The sequence below is a fragment of the Stegostoma tigrinum genome, chromosome 8, assembly GCF_030684315.1.
Source record: "Stegostoma tigrinum isolate sSteTig4 chromosome 8, sSteTig4.hap1, whole genome shotgun sequence".
Lineage (NCBI taxonomy): Eukaryota > Metazoa > Chordata > Chondrichthyes > Orectolobiformes > Stegostomatidae > Stegostoma > Stegostoma tigrinum.
The window spans coordinates 61,762,200-61,786,545 of record NC_081361.1 but is presented as its reverse complement, the minus strand read 5'-3'; the positions used below and the strand labels follow the sequence as shown (position 1 = coordinate 61,786,545).

At 41.9% G+C, this 24,346-nt stretch overlaps 1 protein-coding gene across 4 annotated transcripts in view; it reads left to right on the top strand.

Annotated features, from left to right (window-relative positions):
- The window catches only part of agbl4 (AGBL carboxypeptidase 4), a 736,228-nt gene that overhangs the window by 47,749 nt on the left and 664,133 nt on the right, over positions 1 to 24,346 (top strand). For 2 of the 4 annotated variants that reach the window (XM_048538940.2, XM_048538939.2), the window contains exon 3: positions 10,354 to 10,478. The exons of the other annotated variants lie outside the window; for them this stretch is intronic. In XM_048538940.2, the coding sequence (XP_048394897.1) occupies positions 10,354 to 10,478 (125 nt within the window). The remainder of the gene's footprint in view (positions 1 to 10,353; positions 10,479 to 24,346) is intronic. 4 annotated transcript variants of the gene reach the window in all.

Below are 24,346 nucleotides of genomic sequence, written 5' to 3'. Positions count from 1 at the left end.
GATGCTGCCTGACTTGCTGTGTTCCTCCAGCTCCACACTGTATCGATTCTGACTCCGGCATCTGCAGTTCTTGCTATCTCTATGAGCCCATAATATCCAGGGCAATTTGGGAAATTGGATTCAAAATTGGTTTTGTGGTCGGAAGCAGAATGGGACGTTTGAAGGGTGTTCTTGTGACCAAAAGCCTATGTCCGGTGCATGCCACAAGGTTCAATATTAGGCCCTTTGCTGTTTGTAGCATATGTTAATCACCTAAACATGAATGTAGTAGGCATGGTTAGGAAGTTCGCAGATGATATGAAGACTGGTGGTGTGGTAAATAATGAGGAAGTCTTTAGACTACAGATGAGCTGAATTGTGACAAATGGAATTTATTCTAGGAAGTGCAGAGGACGAGAGGGACCTTGCAATAAATAGTCATTTTTAAGTGCAGTCACCTGGTCCGTACTTTCTGTTAACTCGAATGTGATTGTTAGGCAAATTGGGGAATTTAAAAAAAAATTTAAAAAATCTTTAACTTCTGTGACAACTTCAAGAATAGTAGAAGTTCTTGATTCCTAGCACACTACCCCAGTGAGGAATGACCATATTCTCCTCACAACATCTGTGTATTCTCCTCACAGCTTACATTTCTAGTAAACTTCATATCATCAGCGAACTTGGACAAAGACACTGAGTAATGTACCTAAGTCGCTTACACAGATTTGTAAATGTGCCTGACACCAGCATATATTTGTTCAGAAATCAATCAATTACAGTCTGCCAGCTTGAAAATGCCCCATTTAATCCCCATGTTTTGTTTGCTGTCCATTAACTAATCTTCTGTTTCTGATACCATGTACATTTGTTTTATGTATTAACCTTTTGTGTAGAACTTTATCAAATACCTTTTTGAAGTCAAGTATAATGTGTCTACTGTTTCTCCTACATCTACTTTGCTGGTTCCATCCCAAAAAAATGATAAATGCCATGCTGGGCCAATATTAGTACCCAGTGCAGGCCTTGAACCCATGACCCTTTGATGACAAGTCTTGTGCTCTTCAGACCGTATAAGCCAGGAAGGCCAAGGTTGCGGATGACACAGAAATAGGTGGTAAGACCAGCGGTGAAATAGCCTGAAGGGTTTGTTTAGGGAAATAGAAAGGTTAAGTGAATGGGTAAAAACTTGGGAGTTGGAATATAATGTGCTAACGCGTGAGGTTATGCACTTTGTCAGGAAGAATAGAGAAGCTGAAAGTTATTGAATTTGAGAAAGTTCCAGAACAGAAGATTTGGGGGTCCTCATCCATGAATGACAAAGTTAGCATCTAAGCTCAGTGGCTAATAGGGAAGGTGAGTAGAATTTTGAGAGACAGTAGGAACTGCAGATGCTGAAGAATCAGAGATAACAAGATAGAGCTGGATGAACACAGCAGGCCAAGCAGCATCGGAGGAGCAGGAACGCTGACGTTTTGGGCCTAGACCCTTCTTCAGGTCGAGGGAGGGTAGGAGGCCTTGGGTTGGTGCCCAGGAGGAGGGAGTGTGTTGGAGGTGGGAGAAGGGAGCAGTAGAGGAACGGTTGGGCTCACGTTTGAAGAAGTAATCATGGAGGTGGAGGCGATGGCAGTACTGCTGTATGTCAAAATGTGACCGGTATTCGTTGATGTGTGGGTGGAGGGGGACAAAGGTGAGCTCTTTACTGAGGACTGACCATTCGTCCTCAGTAAGGGGGAGGTCTGGGAGGATGGTGACGACTCGGCAAGGCTGGGTGCTGCTGTCTCCTCTGGAGCTGCTGGCTGTGGAGGTTGTGGGCAGAGTTGCATTGGTGGCGGTGGGTGGGATTGCATCAGCGGTGGATGGGGTTGTGTTGACGTCAGTAGTGGGCGGGGTAGGAGGCGCCAGCGGTGGTGACGATAGGTGCCTCCTCAGTGACTACGGTGTTGGCCTTGGAAATGGAGGCGGTGGCATCAGCAATGGTGTCGATGGCTTTCGCTGTCCCGGCAGTGGTGTACCCGGCGGCAGAGGATGTGATGTCATCTGGGGGTGGCCAAAGCTCTGACAGTGGTCACAAGGTCAGTGGTGGTGGGCACATTGTGGGTAAGGTCCTCGGTAGGGTTGGGGTTTTGGGAGGTGGAGGAAGCCCATTTTGGGTGGTAGACACCAGTAAGTTTACCATACTTACGGTTTTTTTGTGTCCAATAAAGCCGAGTAGAATTGTGAATTCAGGGTGTGGACCCTGAATGAGTACGTCGCGACTGTGACAGTCTTCATCAGTAAGTGTTTGGACGATTGCGTGCCAAAGAACCCACTCCAAGTGTTTGCCAACCAGAAAGCATGGATGAACCTGAAGATCCACTTCCTACTGAAGTCCAGGCCTGATGCGTTCAAGCTGGCTGACTGTGACCTTTACAGGAAGTCTGGGTACAATCTTCGTAAAGCCATCAGGGACACCAAGAGACAATACTGTATTAAACTAGAGTCCCATTCTAACTACACCAACACATGTCAACTGTGGTAAGGCTTACACGATATAACAGGCTACAAAGTGACGTTGAGTAAAATCGTTGATAAACAATACATCACTCCTGATGAGCTCAATGTATTCTATGCTCATTTTAAACAGCAAGTCAGTGAAATGACATCACCTGCCCCAATAGCCTCCAGGTTCATTCACAGATGTCACTGCCACAGACTTCAGATCGATCTCCTTGAAAGTAAACCCATGGAAGGCGACTGGCCTGGATGGAGTCCTTGGCTGTGCACTCAGATCCTGTGTGGATCAGCTGGTGTGAGTATTTAATGTGAGTTTCACACCTGCTTCAAGAAGATCACAATCATCCCGGTTCCAAAGTAAAGTCAGGCAACGTGCCTTAATGAATATTGCCTGGTGGCTCTGAAATCGACCATTATGAAGCGTTTTAAGAGGTTAGTAATGGTGCACATCAACTCTAGCCTCTCTGATTTCCTTGATCCTTTACAATTCTCCTACCATTACAATATTTCCACAGCAGATGCTATTTCCCTGGCCTACACTCATCCCTGGAACATCTGGATAATAAGGATGCCTACATCAGACTCCTACTCTTTGATTTTTAGCTCCACCTTCAACACCATAATTCCAACCAAACTCGTCTCCAAATTCTGACACCCTGCTCCCCCATGCAATTGGATCCTTGACTTCCTGACCCACAAACTGCAATCAGTAAGGACAGACATTAACACCTCCTCCACGATAATCCTCAATACCTGTGCTCTGCAAGGCTGCGTACTCAGCCCCTTTCTGCCCTTCTTATGCACTCTCAGCCAAATTCAGCTCCAACCCCATTTACAAATTTACTATTGACACCACCATAGCAGGTCAGATCTCAAGCAACAACAAGACAGGGTACAGGAAATAGATAGTGAGTTTAATGTCATAGTGAAAAGACAACAATCTCTCCCTCAAAGTGAGCAAAATGAAGGAGCTGGTCATCGACTTCCAGAATTGGAGTGGAGGACAAGCTCTGTCTGTATCAGTGGTGCTGAGCTGGAGATGGCTGAGACCATCAAGTTCTTAGAAGTAAATATTACTAACAATCTGTCCTGGTCCATCCACGTCATGCGACAGTTATGAATGAGAGCACACCATCGCCTCTACTTCCTCCAGAAGGAAATTTGGCATGCCCACAATGACACTGAACAATTTTTCCAGATGCACCATAAAAAGTATCCTATATGAATGAAGCACAGCTCAGTATGGCAACTGCTGTGCCCAAGACTGCAAGAAATTAGAGAGTTGTGAACGTAGCCCAGCCAATCACGCAAATCAGTGTTCCTTCCATTAACTCCATCAATACTTCCTGCTGTCTCGCGAAAGCAGCCAACATAATCGAAGACTCCTCCCACCATTTTGCTGTCTTCCACTCTCTTCCGTTGGGCAGTAGATACACACATATCAACAGATTCAAGAGCAACTTCTACCCTGCTGTTATCAGAATTATGAATGAATCTCTGTTATTTCGAGTTGATCTTACTCTGCACCTGGAAAAACTATATTCTATATTCTCCATTCTGCTCTATTATCCTGATGTACTTATGTAAGATCTGATTTCTCTAGCTAGCAGACAAAACGGTACTGTGTCTCTGTACATGTCACAACATTGTCACACATCAATTTCATTCTATAAAAGTGGTCACCTTGGTCAAGAAGATAAATGTTGTGAAACGAGAATGAGCACGCTTGAAATTGATGCAGCAAAGTGTGGAATCGACGAACTTAAGCAAAATAGAAGTCAATAGAAACTGGGGGAAAATGCTGCACTGGCTGGAATACCACAAGCAAAGAAAGGTGGTATGCATCTTTGCAGGAGGTCTTCAGGATAATGCCCTCGGCCCAACCATGTTTAGTGGCTACATCAAAAACGTTCTCTCCACAAGGTCAACATTAGGAATGACCTCTAATGATTGAATAGTGCTACAGCCAAGGTTGGCTGCTTGAGGATCTCTAGATCAAAATTGATGAGTTGGAATCTGAACTCCAAACGCTGCGGCACATCCAGGAGGGGGAGAGATACATGGATGCTGTGATCTAGGAGGCATGCACACCTAGTATTAACAAATGTTAATTCGATCAGTGGCCAGGGACAGCAGTGTGTGACTGTGAGTAAGGCAGGTAGAGGGATCCTGCCGACAGGACCACAAGCGCTGTCGCCCTTGTCCCACAGGTATGAGGCACATGCTCCCAGCATGGATAAGGAACAGGGCTGCAGAAAGGATGGGTCAACTGACCATGGCGCCTTGGTCCAGGAGGCCATTCAATAGAGGGGTGCTAAAAGACAGATTGTAGTTGTACGGTGATTCCAACATCAGAGGGATAGACAGTATCCTTTGCAAGTCAGATAGAGAATCCCGCATGGTTTGTTGCATGCCCGGTGCCAGGGTGCTAGACATCTCTGACCGGCTTGAGAGGAGACTAGAGAGGGAGGGGGAGGATCCAGTGGTTGTGGTCCACGTAGGTAACAACAACCTAGACAGGACGAGGAAAAAAGACCTGTTTTGGGATTATGAAAAGCTAGGAACAAAATTTAAAAAAACAGGTCTTCAAGGATCATAATCTCTGGATTGCTGCCCAAGCCATGTGCAAATTGGCATAGGGAGGCGAAGATCAGTGAAATAAACACGTGGCTCAAAGGGTGGTGTGGGAAAGACTGTTCCCTTTTCATCGGGCACTGGCATCAGTTCTGAGACAGGAGGGATCTATACCGCTGGGATGGACTCCACATGAACAGGGCCGGGACCAGTGTTCTGGTGAAAAGGGTAAATAGGGTGGTCAATAGGACTTCAAACTAGTAAGTAAGGGGGAAGGGAGAAGTGAACGTAGAGGGAGAATAACAATTAATGTAAGGCAAAGCTGCAGGTTAGCAGGTGACGAGGAAGCTTCAACTCCATTGAAAATTTGGAAAAAAGTTAAAGGGAAGGAGAACTCAAGAGTTGTTAGTAATGGAGGTGATAGGACCCAAAAAGAAGGTGCAAAAACTAGCTTAAGGACACTTTATCTAAATGCTTGGAGCATTTGAAATAAAGTGGATGAGTTGACGGTTCATATCATGGCAAATGGGTATGATTTAGTGGCCGTAACAGAGACATGGTTGAAGGATGGCCATGACTAGGAGTTAAATATCCAGGGTGTCAAACTGTTCGGAAGGACAGACAGGAAGGTAAGGGATGTGGTGTCACTCTGATTTTTAAGGATGATATCAGGATGGTAGTGAGAGATGATATGGGTTCTACTGAACAAAAGGTTGAATCTATTTGGGTAGAAATTAGGAATAGCAAGGAGAAGAAGTCCCTGATAGGTGTGGTCTATAGGCCACCAAATAGTGACATCATGGTTGGGCAGGCAATAAACAGAGAAATAGTTAATCCACGTAGAAATGGTACAGCAATTATTGTGGGGGATTTTAATCTACATATCGATTGATCAAACTAGGTCGGTCGTGGCAGCCTTGAGGAGGGGTTCAAAGAATGCATCTGTGCTAATTTACTTGAACAATATGTAATGGAACCTATGATGGAGCAAGCTATCCCAGATCTAGTCCTGTGCAATGAGACAGGAATAATTAATGATCTCACAGTTAGGGATCCTCGCGGGAAGAACGATCACAGTATGGTTGAATTTAAAATGTACATGGGGCGTGAGAAGTTTAAATCCAGTACCAATGTCCTGTGCTTAAACAAAGGAGACTATGATGGGATGAGGGAGGAGTTAGCCAAGGTAAAATGGCAGAAAAAACTTTATGGTGGGTCAATTAGTATAAGGTAGGGGTGGGGGTTAGATAGACCTTTGGCTTAGGGTAAAAGTTCGGCACAACGTTGTGAATCGAAGGGCCTGTACTGTCCTATATTCTAAGGCAGGTGCAACAGCAACATTTAGAAAAAAACATTTGGATAGATACATGGATAAGAAGGGCTCAGGGGGATACGGACCAAAGGCAAACAATTGGAACTAGCTCAGTGAGCACCATGGGCAGCATGGACCAGTTTGGGCTGAAAGGCCTGTTTCGAAGCTGTAGTATTCTTATGAATCTAGTCTATGAATTGAAGAACAGTGGAGGACTTTCGAAGTGATTTTTCACTGTGCTCAGCAGAAGTATATTCCAGTGGTAAAGAAGAGCTGTAGGAAAAGAAATATTCAGCCATGGATATCTAAGGAAATAAAGGAAGCATCAGATTAAAACAAAAATACACACACAAAGGCAAAGATTAGAGGGAAACTGGTAGACTGGGAAATCTTTAAAGGCCGACAGAAATCTACAAAAATAGTTATAAAGAAAAGTTAAATAGAGTATGAGAGTAAACTAGCTCAGAATATAACAGCAGGCAGCAAAAGTTTGTAAAAATATGTAAATCGTAAAAGAGTGGTAAAGATAAACATTGGCCCTTGAGAGCATGAGAAGGCCAATTTAATAACTAGGAATGAGGAAATAGTGGAAACATTAAACAGTTGTTTGAGTCGGTCTTCACAGTGGAAGACATGCATAACATGCCGAAAACTAATGGCAAGAAGGTTATAGCAGGTGAGGACCTAGAAACTTTCATTACCACTAATGAGGCAGTGCTGGGCAAGTTAATGGGGCTAAAGGTAGACACGTCTCCTGACCATGATGAAATGCATCCCAGAATATTAAAAGAGGTGACGGGGGAAATAGCAAATGCACTAATAATTATTTGCAAAATTCAGTGGACTCTGGGGTGGTTCCTACAGATTGGAAAACAGCCAATGTGACACCACTGTTTAAAAAAGGAAGTAGACAAAAAGCAGGTAACTATAGGCCAGTTAGCTTAAGTTCGCTAGTGGGGACAATGTTTGAATCTATCATTAAGGAAGAAATAGCAAGACATCTGGATATAAATTGTCCTATTGGGAACATGCAGCATGGGTTCATGAAGGATAGGTCATGTTTAACTAATTTGATGAAATTCTTTGAGGACATTACTTTCATGGCAGACACTGGGGAACCTGTGGATGTTGTGTATCTGGATTTCCAGAAGGCATTTGACAAGGTGCCACACCAAATGCATGCTACATAAGATAAAGACGCATGGTATTACAGGTAATCTATTGGAATGGATAGAGGATTGGTTGACTAATCGTAAGCAAAGCATAGGGGTAAATGGGTGTTTTACTGGTTGGTGGTCAGTGGTTAGTGGTGTGCCTCTGGGATTAGTGTTGGGACTGCAATTGTTTATAATTTACATTGATGATTTGGAGTTGGAGACTAAGTGTGGTGTGTCAAAATTTGTGGATGACACGAAGGTGAGTGGTAGAGCAAAGTGTGCAGAAGACACTGAAAGCCTGCAGAGGAATCTCAATAGTCTAAGTGAGTGGGCAAAGGTCTGGCAGATGGAGTACAATGTTAAGTGTGAGGTCATCCATTTTGGTAGAAATAACAGCAAAATGGGCTATGTTTTAAATGGTAAAAAATTGCATCTTGCTGCTGTGCAGAGAGACTTGGGTGTCCTTGTGCATGAATCACTGAAGGTGGGATTGCAGGTGCAGCAGATAATTAAAAAGCCAAATGGAATTTTGTTTGTCATTGCTAGAGGGATGGAGTTTAAAAGCAGGGAGGCTATGCTGCAGCTGTATCTGGTCTTGGTGAGGCCACACCTGGAGTACTGTGTGCAGTTTTTGTCTCCTTACTTGAGAAGGGATATGCTAGCACTGGAGGGGGTGCAGAGGAGATTCACTTGGTTGATTCCAGAATTGAGAGGATTGGATTATGAGGACTGACTGAGTAGACTAGGATTATATTAATTGGAATTCAGAAGAATGAGGGGAGATCTTATAGAAACATATAAGATTATGAAGGGAGTAGATAAGGTGGAGGCAGGGAGGTTGTTTCCACTAGCAGGTGAAACTAGGACTAGGGGGCATAGCCTCAAAATAAAGGGAAGCAGACGTAGGACTGAGGTCAGGAGCAACTTCTTCACCCAAAGGGTTGTGAATCTGTGGAATTCCTTGCCCACTGAAGCGGTTGAAGCAGCCTCGCTGAATATGTTTAAGGCAAGGCAGGATAAATTTTTGAACAGTAAAGGAATTAAGGGATATGATGTATGGCTGGATAGGTGGAGCTGAGTCTCAAAGAGATCAGCCATGATTTTATTAAATGGCTGGGCAGGCTTGAGGGACCAGATGGCCTACACCTGCTCCTAGTTCTTATGTTCTTATGTTGCCAATCATCTAGATAGGCCTGAAACCTCCAGAAGTTGAATCTTCTGAACACTGCAGTGTGCGTTTCTTGAGAAAAGCCATAGGGACCTTTTAAAAAGGTTGTGCACTTTTTTTTGTCATTTTCTTTGGATCTTCCTTTATACTAGCTATTAAAATGTTGGAAAATGAACAAAACAGGCAGTTTGGCTGACGATTAAGCTACATCCAGTTGGATAATGTGCCCTTTAGAAAGGTGGCATGTGACAAGGATCTGTCAGCTGGCTGTTTGCTGGAGCCCAGGGCAATTAATATGATGAAACCTTCAGGAATACGTTTAAATTGGCAACCCTTGTTAGAACTCATATACTGCAGCTGTCTGTGCCTGCATGCAACATAATCTGGATAGCGTTTAGGCTTGGACTAATAAGTGGCAAATGATACTCGTGCTACGCAAGTACTAGGTAATGATGATCTCCAGTGGGAAGGAATCTGAGCTTCTCCCCTTGATATTCGCCAGCATTCCATATCTAAGTTCTCCATCATCAACATGTGAGAAGTTACTATCGACCAGAAACTTAACTGGACAAGCTGTATTAATATGGTGGTTACTACAGCAGATCAGATTCTACATTGAGAATTCCATCTGACTTCTCAAAGCCTGTCCACTTGTCTACAAATTGTCAATTTAGTAGTACAGACTTGGGTTTTGCTGCAAAAAAATAATGTTGAAACTTTTCATCTTGTATTTATTAGGACAGTTTCCACAAAATATAAATGTAAACAGCAAAGCAGCATTTATGCTGCATGAAAAGAGTGCTGATTGGCAAGTGGACTCTGGACTCTGGTAGAGGTGTGCCTTGGAGAATGCACCAGTTAGATGATGACTGATAGTTAACTGCCTAGCCCTGTTTTTTTACTTTACATTGGTATTTCTTGAGAATTGGTTAGATGAGTGTAACAAGAAATACTTTGACAAATTATGTCTTTTATCAGCATTACTTAAGTAATCTGCAAAGTGACACTCAGCAGTCTGAGCCACTTGCTGGAATTAATGCAGATCCATGGTAACTCATGTGCTTTGGCATAATCCAGAACAAATGAATTCACTTGATCAGTACTCCATTCACCATTTTAAACATTCATTCTCTGTACCACTGACACACTATGGTAGCATTATGTACAATCTACAAGATACATAACATTAACTCATCAATGCTCATTTGTCAGGACCAAACAAATTCATGACCTCCACCACCTAGAAGAACTGGGTTGCAGGCACACTCGGGAACACCATCAACCTGTTTGTTACCCTTCCACATCACATGCTGTCCTGACTTGTAACTATATTGCTGCTGTTACAATTAGAGCTCAACGAAATTCAGGAACTCCTTTTTAACAGCATTGTTAGCACACCTACACTAAGAGGACTTTAGAAAGGTGACTCAAACCACCTTCTCAAGTGCAAGAAAAACTGATCTATTCAGCTATCCCACACTCATGAATGAATTGAAGGAAAATATTTAGGCAATTGACCTAATATTTCAATTTCGTGGCTTAATGTCAGACTTGTGTAGTGCCTATTTGATGTGCTTGAGGATGCATTGCAACGTTAAATGTGTTATAAACAAATTATTATTGTATTGACAGAAAGTCAGAACAATAAGAGTATGGTTTTTTTTTAACAGGAAATCTAGGTCGTGTTGACTACATCTCAGAATTTGAATACGATTTGTTTATCAGGCCAGATACATGCAATCCTCGTTTTAGAGTCTGGTTTGACTTTACTGTGGAAAATATGAAGGAATATCAGGTAAGTACTTAATTGTTAAATCCTCAAAATCGGCATCATTGTCCTGTGCTTGGTTCAACACACTCAATCAAAGCTAAAATATGCCTGTTTTAAAATATAAGCAACAATTGAAACTTTTAAAATTTCCAGAATGTTTTTCTTGAGCTTTTGGGAGGTCAACAATCTGTACAGTTGATTTCAGTTTTAGGATAATGTTATGTTGCTCACTATTATTGAACATTGACAGATCTGATCTGTCTTATAGTTAGCAGAAGTTCAAAATAATTTTGCTTTTGGACACAAACTGGTTCTGATAAATTTCACAGATCAGATCATGTGGTCTAATATATTGCTGCATGATGCCTGACTGATGCATTACTGAATGATGTGGCATTCTAGATCTGCATGATGGTAGAAACGTATTTCATAACTTCCGTTGGATTGTTATAAAGTTTTGTGTGAGGGTAATGTCCATTTATTCTAATTTTTTTTGTGGTTGATTAAGTTCACACTGTGGCATTGAAACAGTGTTAGTAATGAAAGTTAATAGACATTGCTTATGACATGGTAGAGGACTTTTTACATAGCGTTTTTTTTATTTTGTGCTCTGATCAAAACAGGATGAGCCAAACCATGAAAGACATGTACGAGGTGCCACAGCTACAGCTACAACAGTCTCTCCCTTGGGGCTTTAGTGAACGTTTCAGGAGCTGTTTGAGGATTTGTCAGTAGATGGACAATGTGTTGGGGATGTGAAATTAAAAGGTCACATATCTTGAGCTGTGTGCTACAAAACTACCCTAGGTGCCCTTACTCCATGTAAAAAAGTTGGGGGGGGTGGTGGCGGTGCAGTGGCAGTCACACAAACAGGTAGTTGTTTCAAAGTGTTGCAAATGATTATTGCATTATGCTGAAATTTTTTATTGTTATATAACTTGTTTCTCTAATCACACTGTTCAGGGATGGTATTACACACCTCTGGAACAGGTGAGACTTGAACCTGGACCTTTCAGCCCAAGGATAGGTACATTACCACTGCACCACAGGAGGACCCATTAAGCATGGATAAGTACATGTTCTACGATTATGAACAGGTGGTCACAATTGGAATGTGCCCTTAAGTTTACTATTTGTACACAAAAAGAAGCTTCACATTTGGTGGTGAATTTATATAAGTAAGTTTTTCTTCCACTTCGAGGGGTTATCACCCTCGCTTATTTTGAGTTAGCTTTCTCACTTATTATCCCTGCCTTTTTCATTTTTGTTTTTGTTGTTGTGCTCTGGTGTTCACTACTTGTAATTTTTATTTGTTAAGTAGTTAATTGGGTAATTTGATCGTGGGAAGTTCTAAGTGGCAGGTCGGGAAACAAGTTTCTCAATGACACAGCTGGCATGGACATGTCATAATTCTTTTTTTCTTCTATTCATTTCGTGGGATGTGCATGTTGCAGGCTGTCCAGCATTTCATGTCCATGCCCATCCCTAGTTGCCTTGAGAAAGTGGTGGTGAGCTCCTTCTTGAACCTCTGCAATCGTCCTGCAGTGGGTTGACCCACAATGCTATTAGGGAGGGAAATCCAAGATTTTGACCCAGCGACAGTGAAGGAATGGTGATATATTTCCAAGTCAGGATGGTGTCTGACTTGGAAAGGAACTTGGAGGTGGTGGAGTTCCCGTATATCTGCTGTGCCCTTGTCCTTCTAGATGAAAGTAGTTGTAGGTTTGGAAGATGCTGTCTGAGGATTTTTGGTGAATTTCTGCAGTGCATCTTGCAGATAGTACACACTGCTGCTACTGAGCATTAGTGGTGGAGGGAGTGAATGTTTGTGGGTGTAGTTTCAATCAAGCGGGCTGCTTTGTCCTGGATGGTGTCAAGCTTCTTGAGTGTTGCTGGGGCTGCACTCATCCAGGCAAGTGGGGACTATTCCATCACACTCCTGACTTGTGCCTTGTAGATGGTGCACGGGCTTTCAGCAGTCAGGAGATGAGTTACTCACTGCAGTATTCCCAACTTCTGGCCTGCTCTTGTAGCCACCCTCTGTTAATGTGGCGACTCCAGTTGAGTTTCTAATCAATGGTAACCCCCAGCATGTTTATAGTGGGCATTCAATGATGGTAACACCATTGAATGGGAGGGGGAGGTGGTTAGAGTGTTTGTTTCTTTATTGGTGATGGTCGTAGCCTGGCATTGTGGGAATGTCACTTACCACTTGTCAGCCCAAGCCTGGATATTGTCCAGATTTTGTTGCATGTGAACGTGGACTGCTTTAGAAGGAGTGCTGAACATTGTGCAATCATCGGCAAACATCCCCACCTTTGACCTTTATGATGGAGGGAAGGTCATTGATGAAGCAGCTGAAGATGGTTGGGCCGAGGACACTAACCTGAGGGACTCCTGTAGAGATGACCTGGAGCTGAGATGATTAACCTCGCACAACCACGGCCATCGTCCAATGTGTCAGCTATGACGCCAACCACGAGAGCATTTTCCCCCGATACCCATTGATTCCACTTTTGCTAGGGCTCCTTGATGCCACACTCGGTTGAATGCAGCCTTGATATAAAGGGCTGTCACTCTCACCTCACCTCTGGAATTTAGCTCTTTTGTCCATGTTTGAAACAAGGCTGTAATGAGGTCAGGAGCTGAGTGGCCCTGACGCACTCCAAACCGGGCGTCACTGAGCAGGTTATTTCTGGGCAGCTGCTGCTTGATAGCACTGTTGATGACACCTTCCATCACTTTACTGATGATCAAGAGGAGACTGATGGGATGGTAATTGTCTGGGTTGTAGATTTGTCCTGCTTTTTTATGTACAGGACATACTTGGGCAACTTTCTGCATTGTCAGGTAGATACCAGTGTTGTAACTGTACTGGAACAGCTTGGCTAAGGGAGTGGCAAGTTCTGGAGCACAACTCTTCATAACTATAGCTGGAATGTTGTCAGGGCTGGTAGCCTTTGCAGTATCCAGTCTCCAGCTGTTTCTTGCTATCACGTGGAGTGAATCGATTTGGCTGAAGACTGGTATCTGTAATGCCGGGGACCACTGGAGGAGGTAGAAATGTATCGTCCACTTGGCACTTCTGGCTGAAGATAGCCGCAAATGCTTCAGCCTTACTGTTTGCACAGATGTACTGGGCCCTTCCATCATTGAGGATGGGGATATTTGTGGAGCCTCCTCCGCCAGTGAGTTGTTTAATTGTGCACCACCATTCATAAGTGGATATGGCAGGGCTGCAGAGCTTAGATCTGATCTGTTGGTTGTGGGATCGCTTAGCTCTGTCTATCACTTGCTGCTTTTGCTGTTTGTTGTGCAAGTAGTCCTGTTTGGTGGCTTCACCAGGTTGATACCTCAACTTCAGGTATGCCTGCTGCTGCTCCTGGCATGCCCTCCTGCACTCTTCTTTGAACCAGGGTTGATCCCCTTGCTTAATGGTAATGATTGGGTGGGGGATATGCCGGGCCATGAGGTTACAGATTGTGTTGGAGTACAATTCTGCTGCTGCGAATGGTCCACAGTGCCTCATAGATGCCTAGTTTCGAGTTGCGAGATCTGTGCAAAGTCTGTCCCATTTAGCACGGTGATAGTGCCACACAACATGATGGAGGTTGTTTTCAATGTGAAGGTGGGAACTTTGTCTCACCAAGGACTGTGTGATGGTCACCCTTAACGATACTGTCATGGACAGATGCAACTGCAGCAGACAGATTGGTAAAGATAAGGCCAAGTATGTTTTTCCCTCTTGGTTACCTCACCACCTGCTGCAGACCCAGTCTAACAGCAATGTCCATTAGGACCTGACCAGCTCAATCAGTAGTACTGCTGCTGAGCCACTTTTGCCGGTTGTCATTTGAAATCCCCCACCTAGAGTACATTTTGTGCCCTTGCCATCCTTAGTGCTTCCTCCAAATGTTGCTTAACATTGAGGAATAGTGATTCATCAGCTGAGGTAGGACAGTATGCGGTAATCAGCAGGAGGTTTCCTTGCCCATTTTTAACTTGAAGCCATGAGACTTCATGGGATCCGGAGTCAATTTTGAGGACTCCGAGAGCAACGCCCTCCCGACTGCATACTATAGTGTCGCCCCCTCTGCTGGGTCTGTCCTTCTGGTGAATCATATCCAGGGATGGTGATGGTGGTGTCTGGGACATTGTTTGTAAAGTATGATTCCATGAGTATGACTATGTCAGGCTGTTGCTTGACTAGTCTGTGAGACAGCTCTCCCAATTTTGGCACTAAACCCCAGATGTTTGTGAGGAGAACTTTGCATGTCAACAGGGCTGTTTCTGCTGTTGTTTTTTCCAGTGCCAGGGTCGATGTTGGGTGATCTGTCCAGTTTCATTTCTTTGAGTCTTTGTAGTGATTGGTATAACTGAGTGGCTTGCTAGGCCATTTCAGAGGGCAGTTGAGAGTCAACCACGTTGCTATGGGTCTGGAGTCACATGTAAGCGAGACCATGTGAGAGTGACAGATTTCCTCCCCAGCAGGACATTAGTGAACCAGATGAGGTTTTCCAATAATTGGCAATGATTTCATGGTGATCAGTAGATTCTTACTCCAGACTTTTAAAAAAAATTCCAATTTCATCATCCGCTGTGGTTGAACCATCAACTGGGTTTCTTGATTAATAGTTTAGCGATTATACCACTAGGTCTTCACCTGCCCTTTGCTTGCCTGTCTTCCACAGTTATGTTCATACCCAGGTGTCCTTGGTGATGTGCAAGCGTTGTCCACCAGCACCCTTGAAGCACTGAGAGGTGAATACTTTGAGAGCTGGAGTGCATTGTCTGCCTCTAATACCGTCTTGATTTATTTGCCTCACCTGTTTACCCCACCATTTTTGTTTCATACTTTTGTAATTTGCTCTTTGTTTAATTGGTAGAGTAAGTGATTTGGTAGTAGTCTTTCAAAAAAAACAGTTGGTTTCCCAGTAGTTTTGTAACCTAGTGTTGTGCCCCTATCTCTGGGCCAGAAGGCATGGATTCGAGACTCATTCCAACTGGTTCCGACCTGTGATTTCAAAAAAATTCCCAGGAGTGAAGGAGTGATCCGTCGAAGAATAGAGTATTGACATTTTTTTGCTAGGTTGTAGAATATGAATAAAGAATTGTGGCAGACAGACTGGCTCCTGCTTCCTACTTTACAGGATGGATATTTACTAGTTTAACAGAGTGGCAGAGGTCTGTTCAGGTTTGAAGCTACACAAGGAATTTTCTTTCTGAGAAAAGATTACTCTTGGAGGCCCTTCGGAAGAAAAGACTGAATCATATTGCAAATTCTCAAAGTATGATTATTCACTATTTTTATTTGAAGCATATGGACAGTGGAAGAAATTAGGTTGAAATGTTGTCCTGGTTTACTTCGTTACCCTAGAGGGGCTTTCTACGATTTCGTGACTTCCAGGAAGATTGAAAGTACTGTATTTTCAGAGCTAGATGTAAAGTACTCGGATACAGAACAGAGTCTGGCTCTTCCGTTTCAATTTATGATAAGATTTACAGGGAAGATGGCCTACTGGAAACCTATGAAGCATGATCAACTTGTCAGAACTTTAAGTAATGGGCAGTCAGCCCATGGAAAGGTGTATTATGAACTTTTATAGGTGTATAAGGGATTTATGAAAGATTTATAAGAGTTGTATTATGGCATAGATGCCACAGGCACTGTACCTTTTAAGGCAGTTACGTGTGCAAGTCTGTGATATTTTAGCTAAGCAAATAGAGCTATAAATTAACCTCAAGACATCCGTCTCACCAAGAATTCCCCATGTTACATGTCATCCGGACTAATGTAGAAGACTGCAAAACACGATATGATGGTAGTTTTGGGAACCAAAAGCTATTTGTGACATCTAGATAGTAGCAGTAAGTGGATGCTAAAGGCTGAAAATCTGTCAGCAGCATGAGCATTCTGGAAAGTCTTTTTGGAACATTTCATCCATCAATGTGGTGACATGTTCAAGCTATGATCTTAGGCTAAGAAGAAGTCCAATCATTCAGAGAAATCGCAAGTTCAATATAAGATTCCATAGAAACCTGTGAAGAAGAGCTAACCAAGGAGCAATATCCAAAAAACTTCCAAAGTTCTGTACATGGCATGCAGACATGTCAAAAAAATTCACGATGTAATCACAGCTCACAGACCCCAATCGGACAGTGCATGCGACAAGCATCGCACACCACATGGACGCCGTCAGAAATCTGAAGCCTAACCACCATTCAAGTGATATACCACAAAAAGAATGGAGATCGTCTACTATATCAACATTATTGCTATATCCACACTAGTGCTAATGCAGCTATCACCCGTTTATGTATTTTGTATGGGACATACTCTAGAAAGTGGTACAATTTGGTGTAGTCCACATATTTCATGTGTTGATATCATCTATCTTAAATGCCATTTAAGATTCCTTGAAATGGTCACTTGAAATTTTCAACATTGTTGATGGACCTTCTGTTCTTGGTCTTCGGGTATGCAAAAAAACACATTATTACAATACACAGGTAACAGATCCATTGGTTGTAGCATCAAGGATTCCAGGCCACAGCATCAATCTCATACATCTTTGTCACAGCAGAGAAGAGCAGATTCAGCAAACTAGGTCAGATGATGAGCAGCTCAACTGCTCAAGAAGATCATTAACAAGTGGCTTGAATGTATCAAACAAATCCTTGAGTTAGCTTGTTCATTCAGAAATGGACCAGATTCCTCTGAGAATGTAATCATCTGAAGCAGACAAGTCATAATTCTGCAAGGTCTACATTAATACATGTTAGACTATGTAACTGGCCACAGAGAAAACCACAGAATTAGAGTGTGAAATTCATATATTGGTTGGGCATTAATGAGGATGTCGATCAATGAATCCAGTTCTGTCACACATACTAATTTAATCAACCTCAAAAACTGAGGGATTCAGTCTTTCTTCTGACATTCCTTGTGAATTTTGGAACAAGATTGTGACTGACACTTTCCATGTTCAAGGACACCAGTTTGTTAGATTAATTCCAAAGGTGAAATGTTTGTCATATGAGGAGATATTGAGCAGTTTCGGCTTATACTTGCTAGATTGTAGAAGGACGAGAGAAGACGCAATTTCGGGCAATAAGATGCTAAAGGGGATTGACAAAGTAGACATAGAATGGATGTTTCCCTTTCTGGGACCATCCAAAATAAGATGTCATAATTTTAGCATAAAAAGTGACAGGTTGTAACCAAATTGTTTCTCTCAAAGGATCTTGAATCTGTAGAATTCACTACCCCATAGTCTGGTGGCTGCTTGGGCAGTGAATAAATTTTAGGACCATCTAGGCACGTTTTTTATTTGCAGTGGGTTAAGGGGTTATGGGCAAGAAAATGGAATTGGATCGAGATGAAATGCCAGTGCAGACTCTCATTGATGATTTGCCTCCGACTAAGTCATGATAACTATGTAAAAGACTAAATCTGTCATATGGTGTATCTGCCAAAGGGTCATCTGAATGAATAGAGTCAAAATATCTGTATGTATCTGAGTTATAACTCTGATTTCTCTCCACAGATGCTGCCAGACCTGCTGAGCTTTTCCAGCCGTTTCTGTTTTTGTTTCTTACTTTAGAGCATTTGCTGTTCTTTTGGTTTTTATCTCTGTGTATACCGTGCAAGTTACTGGAAAAAGTTTCCCATTCTTTAAGTGGGAAAGGGAGATGCGTTACGGCATAGATTCCAGACCATTCAGACATTTTATCATTTCAGGTGGTTGCATGACATGTGATGATCTGGCATAAAGATATGTGTTTTGCCTTTAATTATTCTGTCTATGTAATGGAGTCAGTGTAATGTCTTCAGTCAGCTATGACTCTACAATGTACAGTAACATCATGCAGCACAGAATCTATACTGTGTGTGTAAATCTCTGAGAATATTGCTATTTAACTTGTTAGTATTGCAAATAAACTTCAAGGCTTGTCTTGACAAGAACCTGAGTCTCTCTGTGGTTTATGTTCTGCGGACTAATGTAGAAGGCTACAAAGTGTGTCAGAGATTCCCGTGTCTGTGCTTGTGTCAAGTTAGTTGGTTGTGCAGAGACCTCACAGACACAGACTTCAGGTACCAATGGGAATATATTCTCTTTTAACTGCTGCCCTGTTGTCTTTTAGCAACATAATCATTTCCAGCTATCATCATGATATGAAGGAAACCCTGCAGTAATGCAAAAAGTGGAGGTTTAATAAAGCAAAGATTTTACCAAAAGTGGAAAATAGCAAAAAAAGACTTGTACATGTGAAAGCTGTGGATTTACATTTCACTGATTCATTTCACTATTTCACACCACTGAGGAAAACAAGTGTTTCCTTTTTAAGTTCGAGATGTGGCACAATGGCTCAGTGGTTAGCATGCTGTTTCACAGTGCCAGAGACTTGAGTTTGATTCCAAAATCAGTTGACTGTGTGGGATTTGCTCTGAGTGCTCCGGTTTCCTTCCACAGTTCAAAGATGTGCAAATTAGGTGGATTAGCCATGGGACATGCAGGGTTTTAGGGCAGTGGGTCTGCATGGGAAGATTGATGTGGACTCAATGGACTGATTGGCCTGCTTCCACATTGTAGGATTTCTATGATTTCTAAGGATTAGTGTTTTAAGTTGTTTGGAAGTTACGTAGACAATTTGTGCACATTTTGCCACAAATATTGGATTTTGCTGAATGATGCTGGAGGAGTCAATAAGGGATATGAAACTCTTTTCATGTCTGTTCTGTTACTATGGTTTTAAGAGCTGTATTTTGTCCTTTTTTTAAAATTAAGAATGGTTGAGAGAGAAGTGATAAGCAGTCTATTTAAAACTTTTAGAGTAAACAGTTTGTGAGTCCTTGGATTTTATCTTAAGTAAGAACAATAGAAGCAGTCTGAATGGGTGGGGTAAGCTCCCACAGACCCGGGACTTCTGGTTTTGGTTTTAGTTTACAGTAGCAGTTGTTGCTCCTTCTGCTATTCTCTCTGAGTTTTCTCTTGATGTTTTCCTCCTGAACTGGAGAATTGCCTATGAGATAATCTATTTTTTTGAATTTACATTTTGCCAAGGGTGTATTTATAGGATGTTACTATATTGGAATAGTTACTGTTTGGTAGTGAAATAATTTACTATTCTGTTAAGTTTTCCAATAGAGCTAAGTTATTCCAGTCTGTTCTTTCTTTTGTTGTATTTTAACTATATTGTATGAATAAAAAGTGCCATGCTTCAAGGCTGGTAGTTTGACCAATCGAATTGCATCTGAAAAGCAACACCTAGCACTTGCCTTTAAAATAAGAAAAAGTTAGGGTCTAGACGATCTTCTGAATAGTTTTAGTGGGTTTGGTCTGGTCCATAGCATGTCTCTGTGACATCTGTATCAAATAATAGAAAATATCAGCATGTATGGTTGTAAATGTTCCACTGGCTGGAATTTTTAGTGTCGCTGGACCTAAACGTATTGGATGAAATTAGAGGTATTTTTCTATGACATGTTATAGATATGGCAATGAGACACCATTTTACCTTGTTTTTACCATGAAAAATATCACGGATAGATGGAGCATGGCAGACAAGGTCATCAAAAAAATGGATAGATATGAGACTTGGAATTCCAACAAATTTCTAATGAATAAAAGAAGAGAATTTCAAATGATGAATTTTGAAATATGTCAAAATTTAAGTATTATAGTCTAGAAAACTGCTGCAGAAATGCCCCTTCAGCAATGGTGTATACGAGAGGAACCAGGCAATATTTGATGAGATATTGACTGATCAATCAAACTGCAAACTGTTAAAAAGCTCTGAGGTGTATAGTGCATGTTAAACATTATTTGCAAATGTTTGGACGAATAGTCTGTACCAATTGATACATGGGGGGCAAAAAAATCCAAAATTGTCTTCTGTGCTTTGTGATGATCCCAGAAAGAACTACTATTTGTTCAATTTTTTTGCCCACTTTAATGTATTACATACAAGTAGCAAAGGTTTTATCAAGATTGAAGCTTTGGCAAGAATTTGAAACCTGTCATGAAAGAGTTAGTTACTCCTTTGGCAGTCTGGTTGATTACATTGCGAAGGGGCATAGGAAGTAGAAAAGCTCAGGGGAAGTGATAGGAAATTTGTGAAAACAGGGGTCATTCAACATAGGAATCAAACCATCAAAGCTCATGGATGAATTACAATTGCAGTGAAAATGCAGTACAAAATAATGAACAAAAACAGAAATCGCTGGACAAACTCAGCAGGTCTGGCAGCATCTGTCAAGAGAATGAGGCATAAAGAGCATTGCATACCCATAATGCCAGTAGGTATACTGATGAACAAGATAAAGCAATCTTTACCTAAAGGTAAGCAACGCAATGTCACTTCTCAGGTGGTGCATGCGCAGAATGATTAGACAATTAAAAGAAGGCTACAACGGTGAAACAAACAGGAATTCTGGCAACATAATACAAAAATTGGTTGAATGTTCATGAATATGGACAAGTGGAAAGGGCCATGGCCTGCAGAATGGAGTACGAAAATGCAAATAAGAAAGCTCACATTCCAGAAAGGACTCTGCATTTTGATCCCCAGCTGAGGAAAAAGGTCTATGTAATGTGAAAATGACCTCTGACTGGTTGGACAGAGAATCTAACAATGGTAATCCAGAAAACCTTCAATGGGTGAGTGGAGTTCATATGCAATACAATGGGATGGAGAGCACAGAACTTTCTTGACACGACAATAAAAACAGATATCTCCACAACCAATAGTTTTTGTGGCCGTCAACAGATTAGGAAATTAAATTTATATGGTAAAACAAACAGAAATAATTAAAATGTTGCAGAGACTTTGGGGTATGTTCAGAGGTTCTGGATAGGAGTAACTTAACATTAGCACATGATGGGTCAGAAAAGGTCCAACTAGATAATAGTTGTACGGCCAAAGCTCAGTAATGGCCACGAGCTTTGAGATGAGCTTAATGGGTCAAGATCAGGGTAGAACACCCCCCACCCTCCCAGTCACTATAGCAGAAGTAGTTTGCAGTTATTTCTGTTTTGAAGATTTTAGTCACCTTTTTATGGAAGTGTAATTCAATAGATATAAATACAGACTTTCAGCAGGGTGATCAGTTTCAGAAGGAAATGTTTATTCAACTTCCAATGAAAGCATCAGACAAAAGGGGAACACTTTGGAAATTGAATGTGTGCTGATAGTTTGAATAATTCTTCCAGGATTTGGTATTTCTCAATGAGGGCATTTTGTTAAACTTTAATCTGTGTCCAACCGGAAGCAGACCTCACCATTTTTTATTGGTAGCATGTTGGAAAATATTTGAGCATTGTTATGATGCATGTGGGTGATTTTTATGGGGTGGCACTTAGGAGTTGGGGACAAATTTTGTTGATAGGATTGGAGCAGTATTTAAGATCGGGAGCCATGATTATGGACCTTTATAAGTATGATGGAATGGAGGTAAAGCAATCTGTCACTGAAGAAGGAACTCAGGAGGGTGAAAAGGCTCATGAGAGAGCTTTGGCTGAGAAGATTAGGGTGAATCCAAAGAGGTTCTTTAAGTATATTAAAGGAAAAGGAATAACTAGAGAGAATGGGACCCCTCAAGAGCCAAAGTGGACATGTATGTGTGGAACCATGGGACTAAGGTGAAGTTCTCAATGAATATTTCTCTTCTGTGTTTACCATGGAGAAAGACATGAAGATTTAGGAAGTGGGGAAGTTATTGGCGATATCTTGGGTTCACTACACATCACAGCAGAGGTCGTGTTGGAAGTATTAGAAGTATGAAGGTGGATAAATCTCCTGATCCTGACCAGATATATCCAAGAATCCTGCAAGAGGCCAGAGAAGAAATTATGGGTGCCCTGGCTGATATACTTGCATCATGGTTAGCCGTGGGTGAAGTCCTGGAAGAATGGAGGGTAGCGAATATTGTGTCGTTATTCAAGAATGGCTGAAAAGAAAAACCTGGGAATTATAGTCCAGTAAGCATGATGTCTGTGGTAGGTAAGTTATTTGAGAAGACTCCGAGGGATAAGATACACATACGCATACATGCAGAAAAACAGGGTTTGAGTTAGGAATAGTCATGATGGCTTTGTGCATGGGAGATCATGCCTCACAAATTTATTAGAATTCTTTTGAAGATTGATGAGGACAGGGTGGTAGACCTGGTCTGTATGATTCAGTAAGGCCTTTGGTAAGGTTCCACATGGTAGGCTGCTACGGAAGATTAGATCGCATGGAATCCAGGGAAAGGTGGCAAATTGGATACACAATTGGCTTGATGGTAGGAAGCAGAGAGTAATAGTGGAAGGATGCTTGTTGGACTGGAACCTTGTGCCTCAGGGGTTGGTGTTGGGCCCATGGTTGTTTGTTATCTGTATCGAAGATTAGTAAATTTGCTGATGACACTAAAATAGGTAGTATCATAAACAGTAAGGAAAGTTAGCAGATGTTGATCAGCTGGGGAAGGGGGCCGAGAAATGGCAAATGGAGTTTAATATAAGTGTGATTTGTTGCATTTTGGAAAGTCAAATCAAGGTAGGAGTTTCATGGTAAATGGTAGGCGTGTAGTGGACTGAGAGAGCCTTCGCAGTTCAGGTGCACGGTTCTCTGAAAGTGGCATCATAGGTGAACAGGGCAGTGAAGAAGGCTTTTGACACACTGGCCTTCATTAGTCAAGGCACTGAATATAGAAATTGGGAAGCTTTGGTGCAGTTGTACAGGACATTGGTGTATTATGTTCAGTTTTGGTCACCTTGCTATGGGAAGGATATTACTAAACTAGACAGAGCTGAAGAAATTTACATGGATGTTCCCAAGACTCAAGGGACTGAGTTATAGGGAGAAATTGGGCAAGTTGGGACACTTTTCCTTCAGAGCGTAGGAGACTGAGGGGGAATCTTAGGAGTGCATGAGATCATAAGAGGCATGGATAGGGTGAATGCACTCAGTCTTTTTCCTACGGTTAGGGAATCAAGGATTAGAGGACATCAGTTTAAGGTAAGAGGGGAAAGAATACATAGGAACCTGAGGGACAACTGTTTTTTAAACAGAGGCTAGTAAGCTTATGGAATGAGCTGCCAGTGGAAATGGTGGAGGCGAGTACATTAACAACATTTAAAAGGCATTTGGATGAATACATGAATAGGAAAGGTTTGAAAGGATATGTGCCAAGTGCAGGGAAATGGGGTTAGTATTTATGGACATTTTGGTTGGCATGGACCGTTTTGGCTATAGTACTTTAGAAGTTAAATGTTAGTTAACATCAACAATCCTGTTTGGGAAAATATTAAACCCATCGCAATTATTTGTGCTATGTCCACACCAAAAAGGTGCAACTACCTCAAAAGATGAAATGGAATAGCTATGGACTCTCACTGGACAGTTGAATTGGCTGAACGCACAAACAACACCAAATGCAAGTCTTTATAGGTTAGAAATTAACCTTTTCAGTGTTTCATTGAGGGTGATCAAAATATTAGAAATAATTAAAGATTAAAATTTAAAATTGTGCTGAAGCGTCTGTTTCTGTGCTGTATGACTCTATACATGTGCATTGACGTTTCTTTCTCTTTATCCCCCATCTCCAGTTGCCCTTGGATACGCCTGAGCTTGCTAGGCAATTTTTGAGGGTAGTTGAGTCCGACTCATTTTTGTGGATCTGAAGTCATATTTAGGTCAGACCTTGGTCGACCAAACATTACCTGGCCTCTGGATTACCAATATTCACTATATTTTTATGTAGTCCCTCTCTTGGCTTCCACCTTGTTTTTGTTTTTGTTACGCTGCCCCAGGTGATGGGTTTATCTAAAAGAAAGTTTCCCTAGGAGTGGAGGAGCTCATCTATAGAAGATTAGAGGGGGATACATTTTGCATTTGGCTGTTTTCTG